The sequence below is a fragment of the Oncorhynchus gorbuscha genome, linkage group LG09 (genome assembly GCF_021184085.1).
Source record: "Oncorhynchus gorbuscha isolate QuinsamMale2020 ecotype Even-year linkage group LG09, OgorEven_v1.0, whole genome shotgun sequence".
NCBI classification, from domain to species: Eukaryota; Metazoa; Chordata; class Actinopteri; order Salmoniformes; family Salmonidae; genus Oncorhynchus; species Oncorhynchus gorbuscha.
Window position 1 is genome coordinate 72,193,307 of NC_060181.1, and position 24,801 is coordinate 72,218,107.

The window sequence follows — 24,801 nt, forward strand, 5'->3', positions numbered from 1 at the left end:
GATAGACAGCTACCTCTGATTGGGAATCACACTCGGCCAAAAACAAAGAAATAGAAAACTTTGAAATAAAGAAACTAGAATGCCCACCTGAGTCACAGCCTGGCCTAACCAAAATAGAGAATAAAAACCTCTCTATGGCCAGGGCGTGACAGCAGCCTTATATATATATATATATATATATATATATATATATATATATATATATATATATGTTCACCTTCCAGCAGGACAATGACCCTAAGCATATTGCTAAAGCAACACTTGAGTGGTTTAAGGGGAAACATTTGAATGTCTTGGAATGGCCTAGTCAAAGCCCAGACCTGAATCCAAATGAATCTGTGGTATAACTTAAAGATTGCTGTACACCAGCGGAACCCATCCAACTTGAAGGTGATGAAGCAGTTTTGCCTTGAAGAATGGGCAAAAATCCCACTGGCTAGATGTGTCAAGCTTATAGAGACATACCCCAAAAGGTTTGCAGATGTAATTGCTGCAAAAGGTGGCTCTACAAAGTATTGACTTCGGAGGGGGAAGAGTTATGCACGCTCAACTTTTCAGTTTGTTTTTGTATTATTTCTTGTTTGTTTCACAATAAAACATATTTTGCATCTTCAAACTGGTAGGCATGTTGGGTAAATCAAATGATACAACCCCCCCCCCCCCCCCCCAAACGAATGAAAATCTAGACCTCAGCTGAATCTGGTAATGAATCGTGTGGCTGTTGAACAAGTTGAGGGGACTCAATTACTTGATGTCACCTTAGATTGTAAACTGTCATTGTCAAAATATATACAGTTTAAGTTGGAAGTTTACATACACCTTAGCCAAATACATTTAAACACAGTTTTTCAGAATTCCTGACATTTAGTCTTAGGTCAGTTAGGATCAACACTTTATTTTAAGAATGTGAAATGTCAGAATAATAGTAGAGAGAATTATTTACTTCATATTTTATTTCTTTCATCACATTCCCAGTGGGTCAGAAGTTTACATACACTCAATTTGTATTTGGTAGCATTGCCTTTAAATAGTTTAACCTGGGTTAAACATTTTGGGTAGCCTTCCACAAGCTTCCCACAATAAGTTGGGTGAATGTTGGCCCATTGCTCCTGACAGAGCTGGTGTAACTGAGTTAGATTTGTAGGCCTCCTTGCTCACACACACTTTTTCAGTTCTACCCACAAGTATTCTATAACATTGAGGTCAGAGCTTTGTGATGGCCACTCCAAGACCTTGACTTTGTTGTCCTTAAGCCATTTTGCCACAAATTTGGAAGTGTGCTTGGAGTCATTGTCCATTTGGAAGACCCATTTGCAACCAAGCTTTAACTTCCTGACTGATGTCTTGAGATGTTGCTTCAATATAGCCACATAATTTTCCAGTCTCAAGATTCCATCTATTTTGTGAAGTGCACCAGTCCCTCCTGGTGCACTGGCTTTTTTATGGCGGTTTTGGAGCACTTGCTTCTTCCTTGCTGAGAAGCCTTTCAGGTTATGTCGATATAGGACTCGTTTTTACTGTGGATATAGATACTTCTGTACCTGTTTCCTCCAGCATCTTCACAAGGTCCTTTGCTGTTGTTCTGGGATTGATTCGCACTCTTCGCACCAAAGTACGTTAATCTCTAGGAGACAGAACGTGTCTCCTTCCTGAGCGGTATGACAGCTGTGTGGTCCCGTGGTGTTTATACTTGCCTACTATTGTTTGTACAGATGAACGTGGTACCTTCAGGTGTTTGGAAATTACTCCTAAAAATGAACCAGACTTGTGGAGGTCTTGGCTGATTTTCTTTTGATTTTCCCATGACGTCAAACAAATTGTCACTGAAGGTAGGCCTTGAAATACATCCACAGGTACACCTCCAATTGACTCAAATGATGTCAATTAGCCTATCAGAAGCTTCTAACGCCATGACATCATTTTCTGGAATTTTCCACGCTGTTTAAAGGCACAGCCACCTTAGTGTATGTAAACTTCTGACCCACTGGAATTCTGATACAGTGAATTATAAATGAAATAATCTGTCAGTAAACAATTGTTTGAAACATTACTTGTGTCATGCACAACGTAGATATCCTAACCAACTTGCCAAAAATATAGTTAGTTAATTAACAAGATATTTGTAGAGTGGTTGAAAAATTTGTTTTAATGACACTAACCTAAGTGTATGTAAACTTGTAGATTCAATGGTTGTAAAGATGGGTAGAGGTCTGGCTGTAATAAAAATATGCTCTACTTTTTTGACACCACACTCCAAAAAGCAAGTTCTACTGGCTCTAGTTTTATATCATCTTGATTATTGTCCAGTCGTGTGTTTCAGTGCTGCAAGGCAATAGCTAGTAACGCTGCAGCTGGCCCAGAACAGAGTGGCATGTTTTGCTCTTAATTGTAATCAGAGGGCTGATATTAATACTATGCATGCCAGGCTCTCTTGGCTAAGAGTTGAGGAGAGACTGACGGCATCCATTCTTCTTTTTATAAGAAACATTTATGTGTTGAACATCCCAAATGGTTTGCATAGTCAATTTACACACAGCTCTGATACACACAATTATCCCACCAGACATGCCACCAGGGGTCTTTTCACAGTCCCCAAATCCAGAACAAATTCAAGAAATCATACATTATTATATAGATCTCTTATTGCATGGAACTTCCTTCCATCTCATATTGCTCAAATAAAAAGCAAACCTGGTTTCAAAAAACAGATAAAGCAACACCTCGCGGCACAACACCTCTCCCCTATTTGACCTAGATAGTTTGTGTGTATGCATTGATATGTAGGCTACGTGTGCCTTTAAAAACATATATGTAGTTCTGTCCTTGAGCTGTTCTTGTCTAATGATGTTCTGTATTATGTCATTCTGTATTATGTTTCATGTTTTGTGTGGAACCCAGGAAGAGTAGCTGCTGCTTTTGCAGCAGCTAATGGGGATCCTAAGAAAATACCAAATACCAAAATACCTTGTCACAACACAACTGATTGGCTCAAACTAATTAAGAAATTCCACAAATGAACTTTTATCAAGGCAGACCTAGTAATTGAAATGCATTCCAGGTGACTACCTCATGATGCTGGTTGAGAGAATTCCAAGCGTGTGCAAAGCTGTCATCAACGCAAAGGGGGGCTACTTTGAAGAATCTAAAATATTTTGGGATTTGTTTCACACTTTCTGGCTACTTTGTGATTCCATATGTGTTATTTCATAGTTTTGATGTCTTCACTATTATTCTACAATGTAGAAAATAGTACAAACAAATATGAACCCTTGAATTCAGTAGGTGTGTCCAAACTTTTGATTGGTACTGTATATATATATATATTACATACATACAGTACATGCACATGAAGAACACAATCAGAAACATCTGAGACATTTTAGTGCTGATATCATGCTTTATTAAATCAATACTAAACTCAGGGAGGTTGCATATAATTATATAATTCTAATTTAAATCAAACAAAAGTGCAGGGCAGAACAGCTAATACATTTTGTTTTCTCTTAACACAGCAGGTGGTGTCACTGTGGTACACTTGCTTGATGTTTGCCTGACAACTGAACTGGTGAAATTCTAAAGCTAACACACAAAAATAAGGCACACAAGCAAACCTCCAAGAGATGGCTCTGCTTCTGCAAAAAAAGTGCAGGATGGACTTTCAATTTTTTATGGCCAGGTTGATGTTGTTCGGAAAATCAATTAAGCAGTCATTTGCCAGAAACAGAGCGCAAAAAAAATATTTCAGCTCAAGTGCAGGCCGCTTGCACGTTGAACATGTCATTTAAATGGTGGTTATGACATAGTCAGTCCAGAACACAAGGCCTAGTTGTCCTGCTTACATGAGGGTTTATGCAAACAGCACTCAGGGTCTTATGATCATGTTACAATTCATAGGAGTTTGATAATAACACTGCAGGTAATAACATACAGTGTCTAACAGCTCATCTCTCTGATTTAGTCAACTTCAACAGGGAGCCTCTCTACCTGTTGAGGCAATCTTAAGACATCAACTTTTTGTTGAGGCACAGAGTTTAGTTTCAGGTTTAACAGGGTATTCGTTTCATGTGAAACTTTCTCCTTTTAAACATTTCAGTTTCATTTGTTTCAGTTAATATTGTCATAAATAACAATTCATACATTTTCCATAACCGTTAAATTCGGCTATATACATTATGTACATGTCACAGAAAAAATGGATGAAAAATCCTAAGTCATAATTATCCAATATGGCACATTTTATAACAACTTTAGACTTTAGTCTAGTTTGGCATAAATTAATGTCAAGTTTGGTATAAAAATAGTTCATATTTACAATAACAGAAATCAAGGTCTTTATCAAGTAAGATTATGTTTTGTTCAATTAATACATAAAAAGGCATTAAAGTAGGGAAGGGGGAGGATATAAATTATATTAACTGTTTTTTATGATCGAATGCTTATAGTTACTGTTGCAGTGTCAGATCCAAAGTCGTTGTACAGTTTGAGTGTGTATGCTCCAGCATCCTCTTTTTTCACACTGGTGATGATGAGTGTAGTGAGGTCCTCTGAGGTCTCGATGTGGAACCTACCACCATGCTCCTCACCGGGCAGCGTTCTTCCACCGCGGGACCATTCGATGTTAGGGGTGGGCTCTCCGGAGAAAGCACAGGCCACGGTGAGAACCTTTCCAAGTTCAATGGTGATGTCCTCTGGGAGAGCTTCGATTCTTGGTGCCCCTGTCGCACCTGTTAGAACACAAATAAAACAATTCTTAGCAACTGCACTACTACAAATATGGGTAACATTTGACTTAAAGCCTGAAGGTTTAATGCATTATGATGTAGCTATAATGCATTGTATGTCATAAGCATATACAGTATGAGATACTTACCTAGCATACCCTGTGCAATAGATCTCATGGAGGATCCCTCTAGGTGGGAGTGACTCATCATTTCAGTCATACTGCTGGAGCTCATGGCATGGGAAGATGTCATGGAAGACATGCTAGATAGAGACATGGTTTCCATCTGCATTTCAGCAGCCATGGCAGCCATGCTAGACATACTGGCCATACTGGAACTGCTGAAAGATGTCTCCTGATGCATAGAAGATGAAGAAGCCATGTGGACTGATTGGGAAGAGAAGCTTTCCTTCATGCTGCTAAGAGCAGCACTCTCCCCCATCATCATCATCTGAGCTCCTCCATGGATGGCTTTCTTAACAACCTGTTCTGAACTTGTATGGGAGGCTAAATCCATAGATGCCTCTTTTTGACTCATTGATACCTGTTCAGTTTTCACTTAAATAGAAGAAAAAATACAAAGAACCATTAGAAATTGTGAATATACAGACTTGTATTGAATTCGTACAAAATTTAGTTTTTATCAAGAGGTTTGCTTTTTACAGCAAAACATACCTTTCATGGCCATGTGCTGCTGCACATAAGCTGTGACTTTAGTGTAGATGGATTGGAACACTTGGCCAACAAATGAGAATGAAGATTTAGTAGAGACTCCTCCTTCTGCAATGAGCTCACAGGAGTATTCTCCCTGGTCGTTCTCAGAGAGGTCATGGATAATGAGAGAACAATGTCCATCCACAGACATATGGAACTCATAGTGGCTGCTCTGTGTCAGTTTCATTCCATTCCTGTACCACACAACTTCTCTCACGCTGCTTTCAGATACACAGGACATTCTCACTGTGTCTTCTGAGGCTTTGGCTGTGAGTTGGTGGATAATCCTTGGAGCTTTAGGAGTTGGGGATTTCACTGTTAGTGGAGATTTTACTCTCTTAGGTGAGGTGACTTGGGGAGGTGACTTCACTCCTTTTGGTTCAGGAGACTTGACTTGGGGAGGTGACTTTACTCCTTTTGGTTCAGGAGATTTGACTTGAGGAGGTGACTTCACTCCTTTTGGTTCAGGAGATTTTACTTGAGGAGGTGACTTCACACCCTTTGGTTCGGGAGACTTGACTTGGGGAGGTGGTTTCACTACCTTTGGTGAAGCGATTGGTTCAGGAGACTTGGCTGGGGGAGGGGATTTCACCCTTGGAGGCGAGACAACTGGTTCAGGAGACTTGACTCTGGGAGGTGATTTCACTCCCTTAGGCAACATGATTGGCTCAGGAGACTTGACTGGAGGAGGCGACTTCACCCTTAGAGGGGAGGAGATTGGTTCAGGAGACTTGACAGGAGGAGGGGACCTCAGTCTTGGAGGCGAGGTGATTGGTTCAGGAGACTTGACTGGGGGAGGGGACTTCACCCTTGGAGGCGAGGTGATTGGTTCATGAGACTTGACAGGAGGAGGGGACTTCACCTTTGGAGGCGAGGTGATTGGTTCAGGAGACTTGACTGGTGGAGGGGACTTCACCCTTGGAGGCGAGGTGATTGGTTCATGAGGCTTGACAGGAGGAGGGGACTTCACCCTAGGAGGTGAGGTGATTGGTTCAGGAGACTTGATTAATGGGGTTGGGGTTTGGGGAACACTGGTAGGTGAAGCTACTCGTTCAGGAGTCTTGAATCCAGGCTCTGGTGACTTTATTGAGACAAAAACCTCCTCTTCGACAATTGCTCGGAAAATGGTCAGACTAAACTGAGTCTCTTGTCTGCCCTCAGCATTCTCAACCAGCAGTGTGTAGCTGCCTTCATCAGACGATTGTACAGAGGAAATTTCAAACGTAGACTTGTACTGCGTGGTAGATACCATAAGACGATGAGAGGATACAATTACTCGTCCCTCATGCAACCATGTAACACTTGGTGCTGGTTCGCCATCAATGTCGCAAGTGAATCGAGCAGTCTCTCCTTCATTGACTGTTGCAGACTGTGGTTTAGTCAGTATTCTGGCTGCCAGAGTTGACTTAACTTTATGAACAGTCACTTGCTCAATTTCTGACGCCTCCATAGCCCTCATTTTTGTTTCAGTTGAAGAATATGCTTCAGATCTTTCAGACGATGCATGTCTTTCACCCGACACGTATCTTTCAGTCAATCGAAACTTATCAGATGATGCTGATGATAAGGATGCTGCAGATGATAAGTATTCAGTTGATGCATACTTCGCGGATGCGGCATATTTTTCAGATGCAGAAATAAATCGTTCAGATGAATCATATCTGTCATATGTTTCACGTGATTCAGTTAACTTTGATTTACTTTCTTTCACTTCCATATGTGTTGCTGAGGAGGAAGCTGCCTTGAAGGATGATATGTGGTAATGGTCTGTCTTTGTGATATCAGGAACAAATGGCTGTGGAGCATCCTCATCTTTACGACGTGATGTATATGTGGAGAATTCACCTCCAGAAACATCAAGGATACCATAGTCGGACGCTTCTCCCTTTGAGTTTGAACAAACAGCACGATACGTGCCACTGTCCTCTGCCTGACAATCACAGATCTGTATAGACAGCACTCCACTCATGTTTGTGAAGCGTAACTTCTCACTTTCTTGAATCAGTTGTCCGTTATGAAACCACTGGATCTCAGCAACAGGCTTAGCTTGGACATTCAGAGTGAACTTCGTATTCTGACCACATGGGACACGATGGGAACGCATTCTCACAGTCACACGTGGGGCGTGGTCGAGGCTAAAGGGTGTTTGGGTCACCGTCTGGTACTTGCGCTCAGATTTCAGTGCAGCCTTTCTTGACTCGTATCTGGACATGATGTCAAATCTGGCTGACCTCTCAAATCTTGAGGATGAGCGGGAGGATCTCTCAGCTGAAGCTGGGGGGCTGGGGGAGCGTGGACGCGTCCTCTCAGGGGTGGGGGATCTCCTTTTGATGATCTCCTCTGGCTCCAGAGGACGTGGGCGAGGCGTTCTTATAAGCTCAGAAACAGGGCGCATCAGCTCAATGTATGTAGGAGACAGTGATCTTCTCCTCCTCAAGAACTGTGAAACTTTTGTTCTCTTGATCTTGTGCTCGGTTACTTGTGATTCTTCTCTTCTTGCTAAATGTTTACTTTCTTTATGACGCAGAGCAGACAACTCGAACCGGACAGGGCTGCCTTGTGGGGAGGCAGAGAAGCCAAGTTCAAGCTCCTCCTCAAGTTGGAGCCTTTCTTGTTCAGTTTTCTTCATTGACAGGTAATCATCAATGGGCTGCAGAAGCTCTTCATCACTCATATCACAAAGGGAGCATCTTCTTGACCTGAAGGATGCCTCGGATCCAAAAGAAGGTGACCGTCTTGCTGGTCTTACTGTTTCCAAGTCATCTTGCGTGAGCTTCGGGATACGCCATCTTGGCCTGTACTGGTCAGTAATTCTAGGAAGGGGCATGACATAGAATTGCTCCCACCTGGAGAGACGAATTCGTTTCTGTCTCTTCTGTACAATCTTCTCCATCCGCTCAGGCATTTCATACTGATCTCTAAGTTTCTTGTACCACTTCATGTCAGACAAAGGTACAAAGTGTTTAATCAACAGGTCTTCATCCAGAGCACTTGCATCATGGACACGTGACTCAGGAATTTCATATGGCATGCGAAGTTTCCTTTCCTCGATATGTACAAATGGTTTTTCTTCTGTGATATCAAATTCGCCTTCACAGTGTTTGGTGCTCACTGCCGGCTTGTATATGTCTGCAGCGTGTTTCAAAGCCTCTTGAGCCGCTGGGTTGAGTCCAGTAACTTCAGTGGTGGAAAGGCGTTGCGCCATTTTCAGTGTCTTGTCAATTTGTTGTTGAACATATTTCTGTTGTTCCACCTCACTCTTATATTCTCTCCTCTTGTATGTAATGCGGTCCACCTTCAGTGTAGCCTGGCAACTCACTGATCCAACACAGTTTGTTGCGGTAACTTTGTAAAGACCTGAATCCTCAACAAGAGTTTCTCTGACATGCAGAACGTGATAGTCTACATCCTCTTGAACAACTGTGATTTGTTGGTTGAATTCCAGTGGCCTGCCATCCTTCTCCCACTTCAAGATTGGTGCAGGTGTTCCCGAGACTCTCAAGTCAAAGTGGACACTATGGCCCTCTACACACTCCACGTTAGCCAACAGCCGTTTGAACATTGGCCTCATGGTGTCTTCACTAACAGGGTGAGGTGTGACTGTAAGACGTGCTGTGCAACTGTCTTCACCAAACTTGTTGTGGGCCATAACAGTATATTCAGCATTGTCATCAAGGTCAAGATTGTGGATCATCAATTGATAAAGACCCTTGTCACTAATGAAAGTGTACTTCTTATCATCTCGTTTGATTTTCTGTCCAGCCTTCAACCATGTTACTGTTGGCTCTGGGTGCACTGTTATGGTTACACCAAAACGAACATCTTCACCGATGTAAGCAGCGCGGTTGTACAGAGGCAGAGTGAAGTCTGGTGGTCTCTGCATAAGTCTTTGCTTATCAAGCTTCCTCTTCTTTGTGAGTGAGCGTCCAATGAAGTGTTCACGGTAGCATCTCACAGTTTCAACAAAGAGTTCTCCATAGGCATTATCTTCACCGTCCTGACTGATGACTTTGCATCTGTAGACACCATCGTCAGATGTTTCAATTTCCTTGACGTAGATGCTAGCAACTCCATTGATGTAGCTGATTTCATATTTGTGACTTGCTGTTAACTGGCGGGTGCCAAAGTACCAAGTTGCTTTTGTGGTTTCATCATAATGTTCAATGTTGCAAACAAATCTGACATGTCCACCCTCCTCTGAAGATCCATGCATGACTGGACCGGCTCTCAGACCTTCTGTAGGGTGCGCAATCTTGACTTTGCCAACTGCATAACCTCTGTAACTTCTGAAGCCACCACCGAAAGCAACGCGAGCTGATGAGACAATTGTCTCTCTCTCTTTCTTCACCAACGTCTGGTAGTATCTTCTGTGTCTCAATGTCTTGATAGTTTTTTTGCTGAGGTGCTCCAGCTTCAATCTAAGCCAAGGATGTTCCAGAGCTTCATGAGCAGTCATACGTTTCTTCAGGTCTTTACACAGAAGTCTGTCACAGAAGTCCATACCTTCGAGGCTGGTCTCTTTGAAAGCTTCACTGTCGAAGATGTACTCTGCATTTGAGATATTCTCAATCATTTTTGTGGTTGATTCTGCTGCAAAGGGGTTAAGTCCACTAAGGAGCACATATGTTAGTACACCAACTGACCACATGTCAGTTGCAGTGCTGACAAGTCCATGACGGTGGACTTCAGGTGCACAATACTCTGGTGCAGTGAAATTGATTCTGATATTTTCTCCAGGAGTCAGTAATCTAGCCTGGCCCATTTCAATAATTTTGATATTTGTGCTCTTTCTTGTGGTGTAGACAATGTTGTCAGGTTTGATTTCAAAATGAGCATAGTTGAGTTTGTGCAAGAACTTCAGAGCTGAGCACACCTGTCTCAGGTATCTAACAATCTCCAGTTCTGAGAGCTCAAAGTTGCCTGTGCCAAGTCGTTCAAAGATGTCTACACCTGAGATGAACTCATAGATCAAGACCATTTCTTCCAAACTGTCAAAAGACTCATGTAAGTATATGAAGTTCTTGTGTTTAGAGAGATTGAGTGTCTCAATTTCCCTAGTAACTAGCTCCTGATCAGTACCTTTGATCTTGATAAACTTGGCCATGAATGTCTTCTTGGACTTGTTTTCAACACAGCGATGAACAACGCCAAATGTTCCGGCACGTGCCAGCTCTTCAGAAATTGTGTACTGTGCAGCCACCATCTTGATCTTTGATGAATGTGGTGCCTCTTCTTTGGTGATTTCTCTAGCTTCATCAACTTCTTCATCGTAGTTTCTGATAACGGATTTATCTTCTATTGTTGTAACAGGCTCAGTTGGTTCAGAATGATCGCTCAGACCAAACTGGTTCTCCGCAATGACACGGAACTGGTATTTCGTCTTGCCAAACAGAGCGATCATGGTGTATTTAGGCTCGTTGGTTTGGCCTGCGCGGATCCACCTGTCACCTGATGTGGGGCACTTCTGAATAATGTAGTTAATGATAGGGCTTCCGCCATCTTTTTCTGGAGGACTCCAGGTTAGAGTGATGGAATCTCTAGTGATTTCACTGACTTTAATGCCCTTAGGAGGATCTGGTACATCTGCCACGGCAACTTCAATGGTCTGTTTGTCAACTCCGAATCTGTTCTTGGCAGTGATTACATAGTAACCTGTATCCTTCTTCTGAACTCCTTTGGGGAAGACGAGTGAAGTAAATGATCTTGTGACAATCACTTGAGTGTGAGCAGATGATCCCATGATCTCTGGTCCCTTCTGCCATTGTATTTGAGGGTCAGGCTTGCCACTGATTGGAATCTTAATGGTAACCACTTCACCCTTTACAGCATGAACTGCTCCCATGCCTTGCAGTTCTTGAGGTAGGTGGATCTTGGCAGGAACTGGAGGAGAAAAGAAATAATATAAATGAATTGAGTATATCAATACTTATATATAATATATATACAATTCTAAATTACCTACATTTATAAAATGTTAGGGAATTGAAACTTGTTTTACTTTCAAAAGACGTATGTTTAACCCAAAATGTCCTCTTAAAATACTTTTCATCAGCCTATCAAAAATGTTTACCTTCAACAGTCAGATTCACTGTTGTAGAGATGGATCCTCCTTGGTTTGTTGCCCTGACTTGATAGACACCTGCGTCGCTGTCCTCGGCATTAGCAATAACAAGTTGGTAATAACCTCCCTTGAATTCTTGCAATTTGAGTTTGGTACCATCTGCAACAATTTCTTTGCCATTCCTATACCATTTCACAGCAGGGATGGGATGTCCAACAATTTTGGTGACAAATGTAGCATTGGATCTAAACTTCACAATCATTTCTGGTCTCATTTCTTCTCTGAAGACAGGAGGTTTCATTGTGAGACCTGATTTGGGAATGATGGCCTCTGACACCTCACTCCAATCACTTTCACCACCCATGTTTTCACATTTCACACGGAACTCATACTCAAAGCCCTCAAGAAGGCCTTTTACAGCGAAATGAGTCTCATGGATTTCATTGGATGTACAAGTGATCCATTTGTTCTGTTTCTTCTCTCGTTTTTCAAGGAAATAGTTCTTTATCTTTGCACCTCCATCGTCTTTTGGTGGTTTCCAGAACACAAGACAAGAATCGTTGGTCACTTCTGTGACAACAGGCTGCACGGGAATTCCAGGTTTTTCTGAGGAACAGACAATGAGAGCGATGTCATAGAAGTGCATTATTCTCCTAACCGTTACAGTAAACATGATCTATGTGATATATTTATCATTGTCAACAAGCATACTTACCGAATGGACTTTTGATAATGAGAACACCAGGAACTTCAAGTGCCTCACTGACTCCATATTGGTTCTGAGCAGAAACACGGAAGTAGTATCCAGCACTTTCAATCAGATTTTGAATCCTGCAAGTGTTTCCTGAGACTGACGATGAGACCAGATGCCACTCCTCGCCTTCCTTTGCTTCTCGTTTTTCCACAATGTAGTTGGTGATCATTGATCCGCCATCATCCTTTGGTGGTTTCCAGCTGATGATCACTGCACTCTTCAACACAGCATCAACAACAATAGGTCCCTCAGGTTTGGTAGGTTTATCTGGAATAAAAAGTTAAAATCAACATTTAGATAACAAATTCTCTGTTGGTCGTGCACAACATTGGTTATGTTAATAAACTAAGCAATTATATTATTACAATAATAGTTTAAAAAAAATTGTTACCTTGAATTTCAACCTTGAGTGTGGTTTCAACAGTTCCAAATTTGTTGGTCAATTGCACCTTGTATCTTCCAGCATTTGTTTTGCGCTGTACATTCCTTATAACCAGATGAGTGTAACTCTCAGTGTTTTCAATTATCACGTTTTCAGACGCGTTAAGCGGCTTCTTTGCATAGAACCACATGATTTGTGGAATTGGACGGCCAATGTAGACAACATGGAGACGAAGACTTGTTCCACACCCTGCAGTGTATTTCTCCTTCAATGGGAATCCAGGGTGGAAAGCAGGTGCGGCCTGCAAGCGCAGCTTGCCGCTGGACTCTGTTTCACCGGCTTCATTGGCGGCTCTGCAAGTGTATATGCCCTCATCTTCCTGTTCATCTGTGGCCACTGTCAGTGAATGGTTGCGACCATCAGAACTCATCTTGTACTTGCGGCTCTGGATCAGCTCCTTGCCATATCTGTACCATCTGATGTCAGGAAGGGGACGTCCAATAATCTGGCATGTCAGAGTTCCTGATTCACCAAGTTTTGTGATGACATCTGCCATGTCTTCCTTGAGACTAGGAGCCTCTCCCACTGTTGAAACATAAACAGAGCATGAACATTATTTCTAATGAATAGCAATGATACTTTTTAATCAATTATTTTTGTAATCTAAGGCGCTTAGAGTATTTTATGAAAATATTATGCCAACGTACAGCTCAGTTTAGTCTTGATGCCCATGGCGGTCCTGCGAGGTCTACTCATTCCTGTTTCATTTTCTGCAAGGATTCTGAACTCGTACTCTGTAGCCTCCATCAGACCACCCATGGTGAACTGTCTGTCCTTGGAACGCTCCTTGTTGCATTTCTTCCAGGCACTTTCACCTGCCTGTCTGAACTCAATCCAGTAACCCAGGATCTCTTTGCCACCATCGCATTCTGGGCGCAGCCAGTGAATAGTGATGCAGTCTTTGGCAACGGAGATTATATCAATCTCACCTGGTTGACTGGGTTTGTCTATTCAAAGAGAGAGAGAAGTAACCATGCAATTACAAAAAAAATCTTATTTAAGTATTGTATTATTTATAATATTTATATGTATTATTAAAGGTGCAATATGCAGAAATCGCCAATTCCTGTTTGCTAAAATTCGAATAGTTCGCCTAATTTCAGTTTTTGACAAAACAAGATGTCATTGTGTAGAAAATCATGGTACCATCTAAACTGCTATGAAACATCTGTTCCATAACCAAATATATTGTAATTTCAGCTGTTTGAAACTGAACGTAAAAGACGCAAAAACAAAACTTAAGAACAGGAAGCATATAATTAGCACACAGAACAGATCTACCACTTCTTACACTTCCTTTCAATGAGATTGACAGATCTATAACTACAATTTCTATGTTCATTTTGTCGGGTCACCCAAAAAGTTACATATTGCAGCTTTAAATATATAATCGAAAGGCCTATTAAATACATACCGAATGGATCTTTGCATATAACATTTTCAGATACTGGTCCAGGTTCACTCTGACCGATGTCGTTTTGTGCCACGACACGGAACAGATATTCAGCGTCAGGGATGAGTCCAGTGAGAGTGTACATTGTAGTGGTGATGTGTGTCTTGTTGTGACGCACCCACTTCTCTGTGGACACCTCTCTCCTCTCAACGTAGTATCCTGTAATGCGGGCGCCACCATCATCTTTTGGTCTGCCCCAAGATAGAGCAACAGTGCTCTTTGTGACATCCATAACTTCTGGTGGGTTGATTGGAGGTTCTGGTGGAGCTGTTGTATAGAAATGAGAATTGCATAATTGTAAATAGAAGAACTGAGGAGTGATAACACAAGAAAACACATTTTATATTTGCAGAACAATAATTATGAACATTCAAAAATACTTACACAGCGGTGTCTTTGGAGTGACACATTCATCTGATTTGAGAGATCTGCTCACACCAAACTGGTTTTCAGCAGTGATCTTGAAATGGTATTCAACATTCTCCTTCAGCCCCTTGACCACCAGAGCTGTGTCCACCACTCTTGAGTCCACAGTGTACCATGCTACCTTTGATACCTCTCGCCTTTCAACGATGTAACCCAGGATATCAGAGCCACCGTCTTCAGAGGGAGGTCTCCAGCTGACTCTTACAGAGCGAGCCTGGATATCATCAAACTCAAGGGGACCTTCCGGTGCGTCTGGACGTCCAATCACTTTAACATTGATGTAGACAGCCTTCCTGCCACATTTGTTCTCCAGGACCAGGTCATATGTGCCAGTGTCATCTCTGTGGGCTTCTTTGATCACAAGTTCAGTGATATCATCATTGGTGGCAATCATAGCTCTGTGAGAGATATCTCGGCCTTCCTTTGTCCACTTGCAAATAGGGACTGGTTTACCCTTGATGGGCACAGACAGCCTGATGACCCCTCCCTGTCTGACCACATAGCCTTCCTCATATTTGAGGTCCAGTTCATAATCGGGATAGTCTGAAATGAAGCATACAGACATTGTTAAGTTAGTTCACATTTGACACAAGCTTCAAAAGCAAAATACAAAATACAGCTCTTCCTGGTACGCTATACACATAATTGTATCCCTTACCAAGCATTTCTGTAACCTTGACGATTCCTGGGATCTCGACTGGCTCTCCGGGTCCACCAGCGTTGCAGGCCATCACACGGAACTTGTACTCAGCTCCCTGAGGCATGTGCGTCAGAGTGTATTCACAGATCTTTATGGGTGTTGTGTTGCACATGGTCCATTCCACCTGATCCACCTTCTGCATCTCAATCAGGTAACCAGTGATGACAGAACCACCCTCTTCCTCTGGAGGACTCCAGGCTAGAGACACAGACGTCCTGGTTGTGTCTGTGACCATGGGGAACTGTGGTGCACTAGGAGGCTCTGTTTAGATAAAGACAAATATAATAGTTTTGGTCATATACACAAGTTTGAAAATGGTAGAAACTAAGTTGCAAGGACATTTTGACCCATAAATCATTGAGTTGAATAACACATTACAAAAAAGTTAAACATAGTAATTACATAATTTACTGCTTATTTCAATGTTTCTTATATGGGACACAACAACTAAGGACAGGATTACAGAGGCATACCGATGGGATCCATGGCGATAGCTGGTTTAGATGCCATACTGGGTTTGCTCGAGCCTCTGGAGTTGAGGGCGATCACGCGGTACTCATACTCATTGCCTTCGCACAGACCTGATGATCTGTATCTGGTCATGGTGACTGGGTTCTTAACGATGCTCATCCACCTTTCAGATCTGACCTCCTTGCGCTCAATTATATATCCAGACACTTGGGAGCCTCCATCTTCTTCTGGTGGCTGCCATGTGATGGTCATTCCCTCATGAGTCACATCCAGTACATCAGGTCGGTTTGGTGCACTGGGTACGGCTGTGGAGAGATTAGAGATTTCAAATGAGATCAGTTATAGCCACCATCATCCCTTTTCTTTAACTTCCTCCAAATGAAGTACACTGTTTTTGTGTTTTAATTATAGTGTATAATACATTTTGTCAAAAGGTTAAATGTACTGTGTTTTAGGATTTATGATGACTTACTCTTGAGACTCTTGCATTCAACAACTTCAGACTGCAAGAATCCCCCAATGCCAAAGCGGTTTGTTGCAGCCACACGGAACACGTATTCAGTTCCCTCAGACAATCTGGTGAACTTGAATGTGGGTCTTGTGACAGATTCGGACACTGGCAGCCATCCGGGGCGGTGAGCGTCACGCTGCTCAACAACATAGCCACTAACGTTGGAGCCGCCATCCTTTTCTGGTGGCTCCCAGCTGACTGTTACAGATGTGGCATCAACGGCATCAACTGTGATCGGTCCAATAGGTATTCCAGGTTTATCTAGACAGAAATAAGCAGACAGTAGTATTTAGAATATTCCAATACAAAAACATAAGAACACACAATCCAAAAACACACACACTTACCAAGAATGATAATTTTAAGTATCTCTGTCGCAGTTCCTACAGAATTCTTTACTTGAAGAGTGTAGCTACCAGTGTCATCAATGGTTGTCTCACGGACAGTCAGTTTGGTGTATTTTCCATTTGACACAATCTTAACCCGGTCAAGACTATCCTTCATTTTAGCACCATTGAAGGACCAGGTGCAAACTGGAGCAGGTCTGGCCTTTATAGGAATATTGAGGTCGATTGGTTTGCCGGCTGGCACATGGACAACCTTCTGTGGAATGCCGGCCAGATCAATATAGGGTGCCACTGTAAAAGGAAATATTTTTGGGGAAAATTAGACCATCTGAAGATGTATCAAAGCTTTAATTTTTAAATAGATTAACTGCCATGTGTGTAGCATAAGAATCAGAATATAACATACGTAGTTGTTCCTGAATGACCACAGGTCCTGTAATCTCCCTAGGTTCGCTAACTCCTCTGGTGTTGGTAGCTCTGATTCTGAAGAGATAAGTCTCCTTCTCTGTCAGACCAGTGACGGTGTGCTGGGACATGGACTGTTTAACGGTGGCCACTGCACTCCATCTGTCTGATCCAACGATGTTAGCTTCAATGACGTAGCCCGTCAGTCTGCTTCCACCATCATGAAGAGGTTTCTCCCAGTTAAGTATGGCAGAGGACTTTCCAATATCCACAATGTGCAGATCCTGAGGAAGGCTGGGTACTTCACAAATCAACACTGATTCAGGGGTTTCACATGGTTCTCCAACACCATATATGTTCTCTGGTAACACTCTGAAGAAGTAGTGTACTGATTCCTCCAGGCCAGTAATTCTGAACAAGGTCTTCCTGCATTCTGTTGTAACTGTTTTGTAGGATTTCATTGAAGCTTCACGTTTCTCAATGATGTAGTTGTTCACAGGGGCTCCACCGTCAATAGATGGTACGTCCCATGTAATGACGACAGACTCCTTTGTGTAGTCTTTGACTCTAACTGAACCGGGTGGTCCAGGAGTGTCTGGAAAATACAGAGAGGATTAACTGACTGTTCACAGCACATGACGATTCACTATTCTATAGGTAATTATATGGTTCACAGATAGTTCCTAATCTTTTAACCATCTTAAGTATGTCAACGTAACCAATAACATACCATAAACCTTGACGAGAATAGTTGCTGACTTCTTGCCAGATGGATTTTCAGCCTCAATGGTGTATTTGCCGGCATCGTAACGATGGACCTTCTCAACGATTAGTTGAGTATAACTATCAGTTGTATCAATGAATCCACGGCTCTGCAGATCAATGCCAGGTTTCCTCCAGGTCAGTACAGGAGCCGGTCTTCCAGCCACATTGACGAACAGCCTAAGAGTGTTACCAGCTCGCAGACACACAATCTTCTTCAGATCATCAGGGAGCTCAAGATCAGGGATTGCTGTTGTGACAAAAAATTACAGCACGTTTACAACATAATAACAGCACATTTACCAACTATAAGTCTAAAAAGAGGGTCTTTGATTCAATGTAGACATTGGTTTAAACTGCGGTTAACCCTTTACATACAAACATGCTGCCATTGTGAATTATTGACAGTAAAAGCATAAGAACAAACGTACAGAGTTTCTCAACAGGCTCAATTTCCACACTAGGTTCGCTGAATTCCCCAGTGCCATTGCTATTGACTCCTGCGACACGGAAACTGTACTTCTTGTTGCTTTGAAGTCCAGTGGCAACAAACGCATTGGTCTTTAAAGTCTTCTGAGTGGCCCTGTACCACTGCTCGGTTCCTTCCTCAAGCACCTCCACCACGTAGCCAACAACATCAGCGCCACCATCATACATGGGTCTGGTCCATTGCAAGCTAATGCTATGCTTGGTGGAATCTACCACTCGTGGAATTGAAGGAGGGGCTGGAGTGTCTGGAAAACACAAAATACAGTATGAGTCATTCAGCAGCAGCAGTGTTTCAGAAGTCAACCATAAGTCAATGGTAAGATTATAAAGATGGACCTCATATGGTTACTAAAATCTAGACTATGACTTTTTGATCACGTACATGTTGGCTCTCTACAGTAGGCATAGTGAGAGGCTTCACTGGGCTGGCTGTTTCCAGCTGTATTCACAGCTGTAACACGGAACTGGTAGTCACTGCCTTCCAGCAAACCAGAGATCTTCAGGCGGATGTCATAGATGGTAAAGGTCTTATTGACCCTGGTCCATCTGGAACTGCTCTTCTCACGTTTGTCCACCAGGTAATTCTTGATCTCACTTCCGCCATCACTTTCAGGTTTCATCCATTCAATGATGACGTGCTCCTTTCCTACAGCCGTGACTTCTGGTGCTCCAGGTTGAGATGGGACAGCTGCAATGATAAAGGAAAATAAAACATGTTTAATAAGATTTGGGCTTTGAATAAGACAACAATTGTATTGCATCTATTAAAAGGACATGGCCACTGAATGCATGCTTACTGTATGCGTTTCTGGCGATAACAGGCTCGGACTCCAAAGGCACACCAGGTCCGAACTTGTTTACTCCTCTGACACGGAAGACGTACTCGTTATTCTTGATCAGTTTGGAGCTGACACAGGACAGAGTCTTGCACTCGGTCTCCATGATCACCCAGTTGAGTCTGCTGGTCTCACGTCTATCAACAATGTAATGAGTGACAAGATCTCCACCGTCCTCCAGAGGGATCTTCCAAGACACAGTGCACTTCTCCTCTGTCACCCTGGTGATTGTGACCTTTTCCTCAGGAGGCCCTGGTGTATCTGGAAATACAGAGTGAAACATTAAATTGGGTTATTATAACAGTGGAGTCTCTTCAGAGGAGTAAGGGGAGGACCATCGTCCACAGTGAATTTCATAAACATGTAATTGTGAAACATAAAAAAACCGTGATCCTTTTAAGATAAAACTGTACTATAATATATATATTCACATCACCAAATAATTGACTAAAACACACTGTAGACACACTGTAAACATTCATTGTTTTGCAATGAAGGTCTACAGTAGCCTCAACAGCACTCTGTATGGTAGCACCATGGTATAGCCGGAGGACTTCTAGTTTCTGTCCTCCTCTGGGTATATTGACTTCAATACAAAGCCTAGGAGGCTCATGGTTCTCACCCCCTTCTGTAGACTTACACAGTAATTATGACAACTTCCCGGAAGACGTCCTCTAACCTATCAGAGCTCTTGCAGCAAGAATTGACGTGATTCATCCAATCAAAGGATCAGAGAATGAATATAGTACTGAAAGCATAAGCTGCAGCTAGCTAGCACTGCAGTGCATAAAATGTGGTGAGTAATTGACTCAAAGAGAGAGAAAGACAATAGTTGAACAGTTTTGAACACAACAATTTCTTTAAAAATTAAGGAGAAGCAAGAGAGAGAGCTAGCCTGCTGTGCCACGAGATATTCAGGGTTCGAGTACAGGCTCTGTCGCAACCGGCCGCGACCGGGAGACTCATGGGGCGGCGTACAATTGGCCCAGCGTCGTCCTGTTTAGGGGAGGGTTTGGCCGGCAGTGATGTCCTTGTCCCATCTCGTACTAGTGACTCCTGTGGCGGGCTGGGCGCAGTGCACGTTGACACAGTCGCAAGGTGTACGGTATTTCCTCCGACACATTGGTGCGGCTGGCTTCCGGGTTAAGTGTGCATTGTGTCAAGAAGCAGTGCTTGGTTGGGTTGAGTTTCTGAAGAAGTAGTGTACTGATTCCTCCAGGCCAGTAATTCTGAACAAGGTCTTCCTGCATTCTGCTGTAACTGTTTTGTAGGATTAAATTGAAGCTTCACGTTTCTCAATAATGTAGTTGTTCACAGGGGCTCTACCGTCAATAGTTGGTATGTCCCATGTAATGACGACAGACTCCTTTGTGTAGTCTTTCACAGCTCTCGACCTTCGCCTCTCCCGAGTTCATACGGGGGTTGCAGCGATGAGACAAAACTGTAACTACCAATTGGATACCACAAAATTGTGGAGAAAAAGGGGTAAAAAAAAAAGAATACAAAAAAAGAGAGAGAGCTATGTGTGTATATATATATATTAATTTTTCACTTTAATTTACTTAGCTAGCGAATGTTCTCTCTGCTACCGCAATGCGGTACCGGTGCGCCAAGTCTAGGTCCGAGAAACTTCTAAACAGCTTCCACCCCCAAGCCAAAATACTCCTGAGTATCAAATGGTTACCCAGACTATTTGCATTGCTCCCCCCCCCACTTTACACTGCTGCTACTCTCTGTTGTTATCTATGCATAGTCACTTTAATAACTCTACCTACATGAACATACTACCTCAACTAACCGGTGCCAGAGCACGTAGATGCAAGAAGGAATTATAGCTACAAAGTGATCATGTATGTGGCTGCTATGAAAGTTAATTGTGTTTGCGTGTGATCAGGGGTGTAGTCATTCAGCCAATTCTTAAATGGAGGAAAACAGAACAAAACAGGGAAAACATACCTGAACTCTTGTTTGCAACTATTAGACTAATGATTACACCCTAGATCAGCTAGATGCAGGGAAGAGTGTTCAAGGCAGTATTGAATGTGTCACTGTCTGTCACCTTGATTACTCAAATTTCTGTCAACCAGTGTACCTATGTTGTAAACTTCCATTCATAGGCTACGTTGTAGTAATCTCATGATCGGTATAGGGAAAATGAGCTGGGTAAATGGAATATGAATGAGAGTAATCCAACATGCTGTAATAGAAATACAGTAAGACCATTCTCATTTTAAAAAACATTGTCCTCCCTCATCTTAAACGGCACCAACCACCACTGTATTATAGTAATATAATAACATTTAGTTGAAAACTATTTTGTTTCCATGTCATTGCAAGTGTATATGTCTTTGTGTCTACTTTATGTTCTTACCGAGTACTTTAACGTTGACAGACGCTGTCTTGGTTCCACTGGCGTTCTTCACGGTCAGAACGTATCTTCCTGTGTCGTTTCTGTTGCAGGACTTGATGATGGCCATGGCTCTTGAACTGGTGTATGTCAGGGAGTATTTCTCTCCCAGCTCCAGCACCTTGTCACCTTTGGCCCACCATACTATGGGTTCGGGTTTACCACCAATTACACCATCAAGGACCAGGTCTGATCCAGCCCGGATAGTGACATGCTCTCCAACAAGAGAGCTGTTAAGTTCAGCCTTGGGAGGAGCTATAAGACAAAAATAAAATATAAATTATGAAATAATACATACATATATATATATATTAATATATAAATATGTGTATATATATATATATACATATGCATAAACTTGACAGTAACGTAACATTATCTAACAGTAGTATCTTACTGTATTCGTCCTTGCAGGTGATCGGTCCTGTTGTTTCAGATGGTGCACTGTGAACTCCAGCTCCATTTTTGGCAATGACACGGAATTCAAAGATTTCTGCTTCACCCAGTCCTCCAACTGTGAAGTGAGTCTCTGTGATGGTGGTGTAGTTACATTTCAACCAGCGGGCGTTATCCCACTCATCATCACTCCACGGCTTGCGCTCCACGATGTATCCGACAATCTTGCTGCCCCCATCATTGAATGGTATACCCCATGCAATAGTTACTGAGGACCTTGTGACATCAGTCACCTCAGGTTTAACAGGAGGATCTACATGGAGACAAAATGAGAATGTACAATCAGTGCAAAGGTCACCGGTCAACATGGAACATTCCAGAGAGTCCAAATATTTAGAAAAATGTCCTTTGAATGTTGCACTTACCGACTGGGTTCAAAGCCACTACTGGTCTTGAGGCCTCACTGGCTTTGCTGAGACCAGAAATATTCATAGCATAAACTCTGAACTGGTACTCCAGGCCTTCAATGAGACTAGAGACTTTGTATTGGGTATCCAGGCATGGAAGTTTGTTCTCCCTGACCCAAAGAATGGTGTTTCTCTCCTTCTTCTCTATCCAGTATCCAGTCACCTTACTGCCGCCATCAGCGTATGGCAGATCCCACTTGATGCCAATAGCCGTAGCAGATACTGACACCACATCTGGGCGAGTTGGTGGACTTGGTGGAACTGATATTGAGAATAAGACAAAACAATTAATTATTAGTGTCTTCACATTTTCAAACCATTAAAGCAAATGTAAATTGATTTTACACATGAACTTACCAAATGGATGCTCAATGACAACAGCTGAAGACTCAATGGACTTGCTGACGCCATACTTGCTCTCAGCAGAGACACGGAAGGTGTACTCCATGTATTTGGTCAGATGGCTTACTTTGATCGTGGTGCGTTTACAACTTGAGTTCACCACTTGCCAGGATGTAGATCCAGATTCACGTTTCTCAATAATGTAGTTGTCGATATCTGTTCCACCGTCATCCTCTGGTGCTGTCCAAGCCAATGAGCAGCCCTCTGATGACACTTCAGAGATTTCAATGGGTCCTACTGGTGGAGTGGGTCTTCCAACAACGTTGACAGTAACAGCAAATGTCTTTGCTCCGGCGGCATTGTCCAGAGTGAGGTAGTATTTTCCACTGTCTCCTCTCTTGCTGTCTTTTACCACCAGGGTGGTTCTTTCTGTAGTAGTCTTGATGATCACTCTATCAGTCTCTTTTAGCTTCATCTCCTCCAGTTTCCAGGTGGCTTTTGGAGCTGGTCTGCCACTGATGGGGATATCAATGGTGAATGCATTGTGAGTCTTGCATGTGATGAGCTGGTTATTTATGCCACTGAGATCTGCTGTGGGCTCAATCTTGGGCTCCTTGATGACAACGGATGCTAAGGCATCTCTTGGGACACTGATACCAGCCTCATTGATAGCCTTGACGCGGAAGTCATATTCTGTGTTCTCAATCAAGCCGTCAATGACTAACTTTAGGTGTTTGGTTTGACCGCCAACAATCCAGCGATCAGAGCCCTTTGCTTTGGCCTCAGCAATGTAACCTGTGATGCGGCTGCCACCGTCGTGTTCAGGTTTCAGCCAGGCCAAGATAGCAGTAGAATTAGTAGTGTCAATAACGTCAAGACTCTTGGGTGGAGCAGGGACCTCAGTTGCAGTGATCGGTTCAATCATCTCACAGGGTTCTCCCCTGCCATATGTATTTTCAGCGATGACTCTGAACAGGTAAGGTACACCTATTTCTAGGTTGGTCATTCTGATCATTTGGCGTGAGGATTTTTCGCTGACTGACTTCCAGCTGAGACGACTAGCCTCACGCTTTTCTACGATGTAGTGCTGAATACGGGCTCCACCGTCGTTGGCTGGAGCGTCCCACAGCATTGTCAGAGCTCCCCTGGTCACATCCTTAAAGCTGATAGCTCCTGGAGGTCCAGGTGTATCAAGCACCTTCACGGTCAATGTGATAGATTTTCGGCCCCCGTTGTTCTCAAGCAACAAGGTGTATTTTCCAGAGTCAAATCTGGTACAGCTCTCAATGGTCAAGGTACTGTATGTGTCAGTTGTGTTGACATCTGCCATAACACCAAGTTCACCACCTGCCTTGGTCCATGTAGCCAGCGGAGTTGGTTTACCACAGAAGGCAATATGAAGAGTGACGGTGGCCCCGTTCTTCACAACGTGTGTCTGTTTGAAGTCTGCATCAAGGGTGATTTCTGGTGACGTCAGTCTATCAACAGCTTGCACTGGATTAGGAACTGCACATGCTTCTCCTTTTCCAGACCCATTCACTGCACGCACACGGAACCTATATTCCTCTCCAGCCGTTAAACCTTTAGCGGTGTATCTTGTGTTGATGCAAGTTGCTCTGTTGACTTGGTGCCATTCATTAAGGCTTGCCTTGCACATCTCAATGACGTAGCCAATGATCTCCATACCACCGTCAAACACAGGCTTGATCCATTCCAGGGTGACAGACGACTTTGTGGAGTCGGTGACCTTCACCAGAGAAGGAGCACTTGGTGCGCTTGTAGGCTCTCTGCACTTAAAGAGTCTTGATGTGCTGCTTGCTGGTCCGATTCCGGCACCGTTTTCAGCCATGACACGGAATTCATATTCATTACCTTCGTTCAGGTGTGTCACTCTGTGTCTGAGCTCAGTGATTGGTCTCTTGGATGAAACCTTCACCCATTGCAAGCTCTTCTTCTCACGTCTCTCCAGGATGTAGTGTTTGATCTCATTTCCACCATCTGATCTGGGTCTTGTCCAGCCTATTGTGATGGTGTCTCCAGTCACATTTGTGGCGTCTGGTGTTCCTGGGGCTTCTGGAACGGCTGTGAAATAAAACAT

At 43.0% G+C, this 24,801-nt stretch overlaps 1 protein-coding gene across 1 annotated transcript in view; it reads right to left on the reverse strand.

The window, feature by feature from the left end:
- Positions 1-3,373: 3,373 nt before the first annotated feature.
- The window catches only part of LOC124044015 (titin-like), a 124,504-nt gene continuing 103,076 nt past the window's right edge, over positions 3,374-24,801 (reverse strand). The window contains exons 153-174 of the mRNA XM_046363318.1: positions 22,719-24,785; positions 22,320-22,622; positions 21,896-22,207; positions 21,463-21,753; positions 19,053-19,352; positions 18,638-18,943; positions 18,198-18,500; positions 17,735-18,016; positions 17,006-17,599; positions 16,600-16,890; positions 16,214-16,513; positions 15,744-16,046; positions 15,229-15,531; positions 14,529-15,113; positions 14,106-14,411; positions 13,339-13,638; positions 12,641-13,216; positions 12,211-12,516; positions 11,505-12,101; positions 5,396-11,314; positions 4,871-5,278; positions 3,374-4,724 (exon numbers count right to left, since the gene is read on the reverse strand). Coding sequence (XP_046219274.1) covers positions 4,423-4,724; positions 4,871-5,278; positions 5,396-11,314; positions 11,505-12,101; positions 12,211-12,516; positions 12,641-13,216; positions 13,339-13,638; positions 14,106-14,411; positions 14,529-15,113; positions 15,229-15,531; positions 15,744-16,046; positions 16,214-16,513; positions 16,600-16,890; positions 17,006-17,599; positions 17,735-18,016; positions 18,198-18,500; positions 18,638-18,943; positions 19,053-19,352; positions 21,463-21,753; positions 21,896-22,207; positions 22,320-22,622; positions 22,719-24,785 — 15,254 coding nt within the window. The 3' untranslated portion in view covers positions 3,374-4,422. The remainder of the gene's footprint in view (positions 4,725-4,870; positions 5,279-5,395; positions 11,315-11,504; positions 12,102-12,210; positions 12,517-12,640; positions 13,217-13,338; positions 13,639-14,105; positions 14,412-14,528; positions 15,114-15,228; positions 15,532-15,743; positions 16,047-16,213; positions 16,514-16,599; positions 16,891-17,005; positions 17,600-17,734; positions 18,017-18,197; positions 18,501-18,637; positions 18,944-19,052; positions 19,353-21,462; positions 21,754-21,895; positions 22,208-22,319; positions 22,623-22,718; positions 24,786-24,801) is intronic.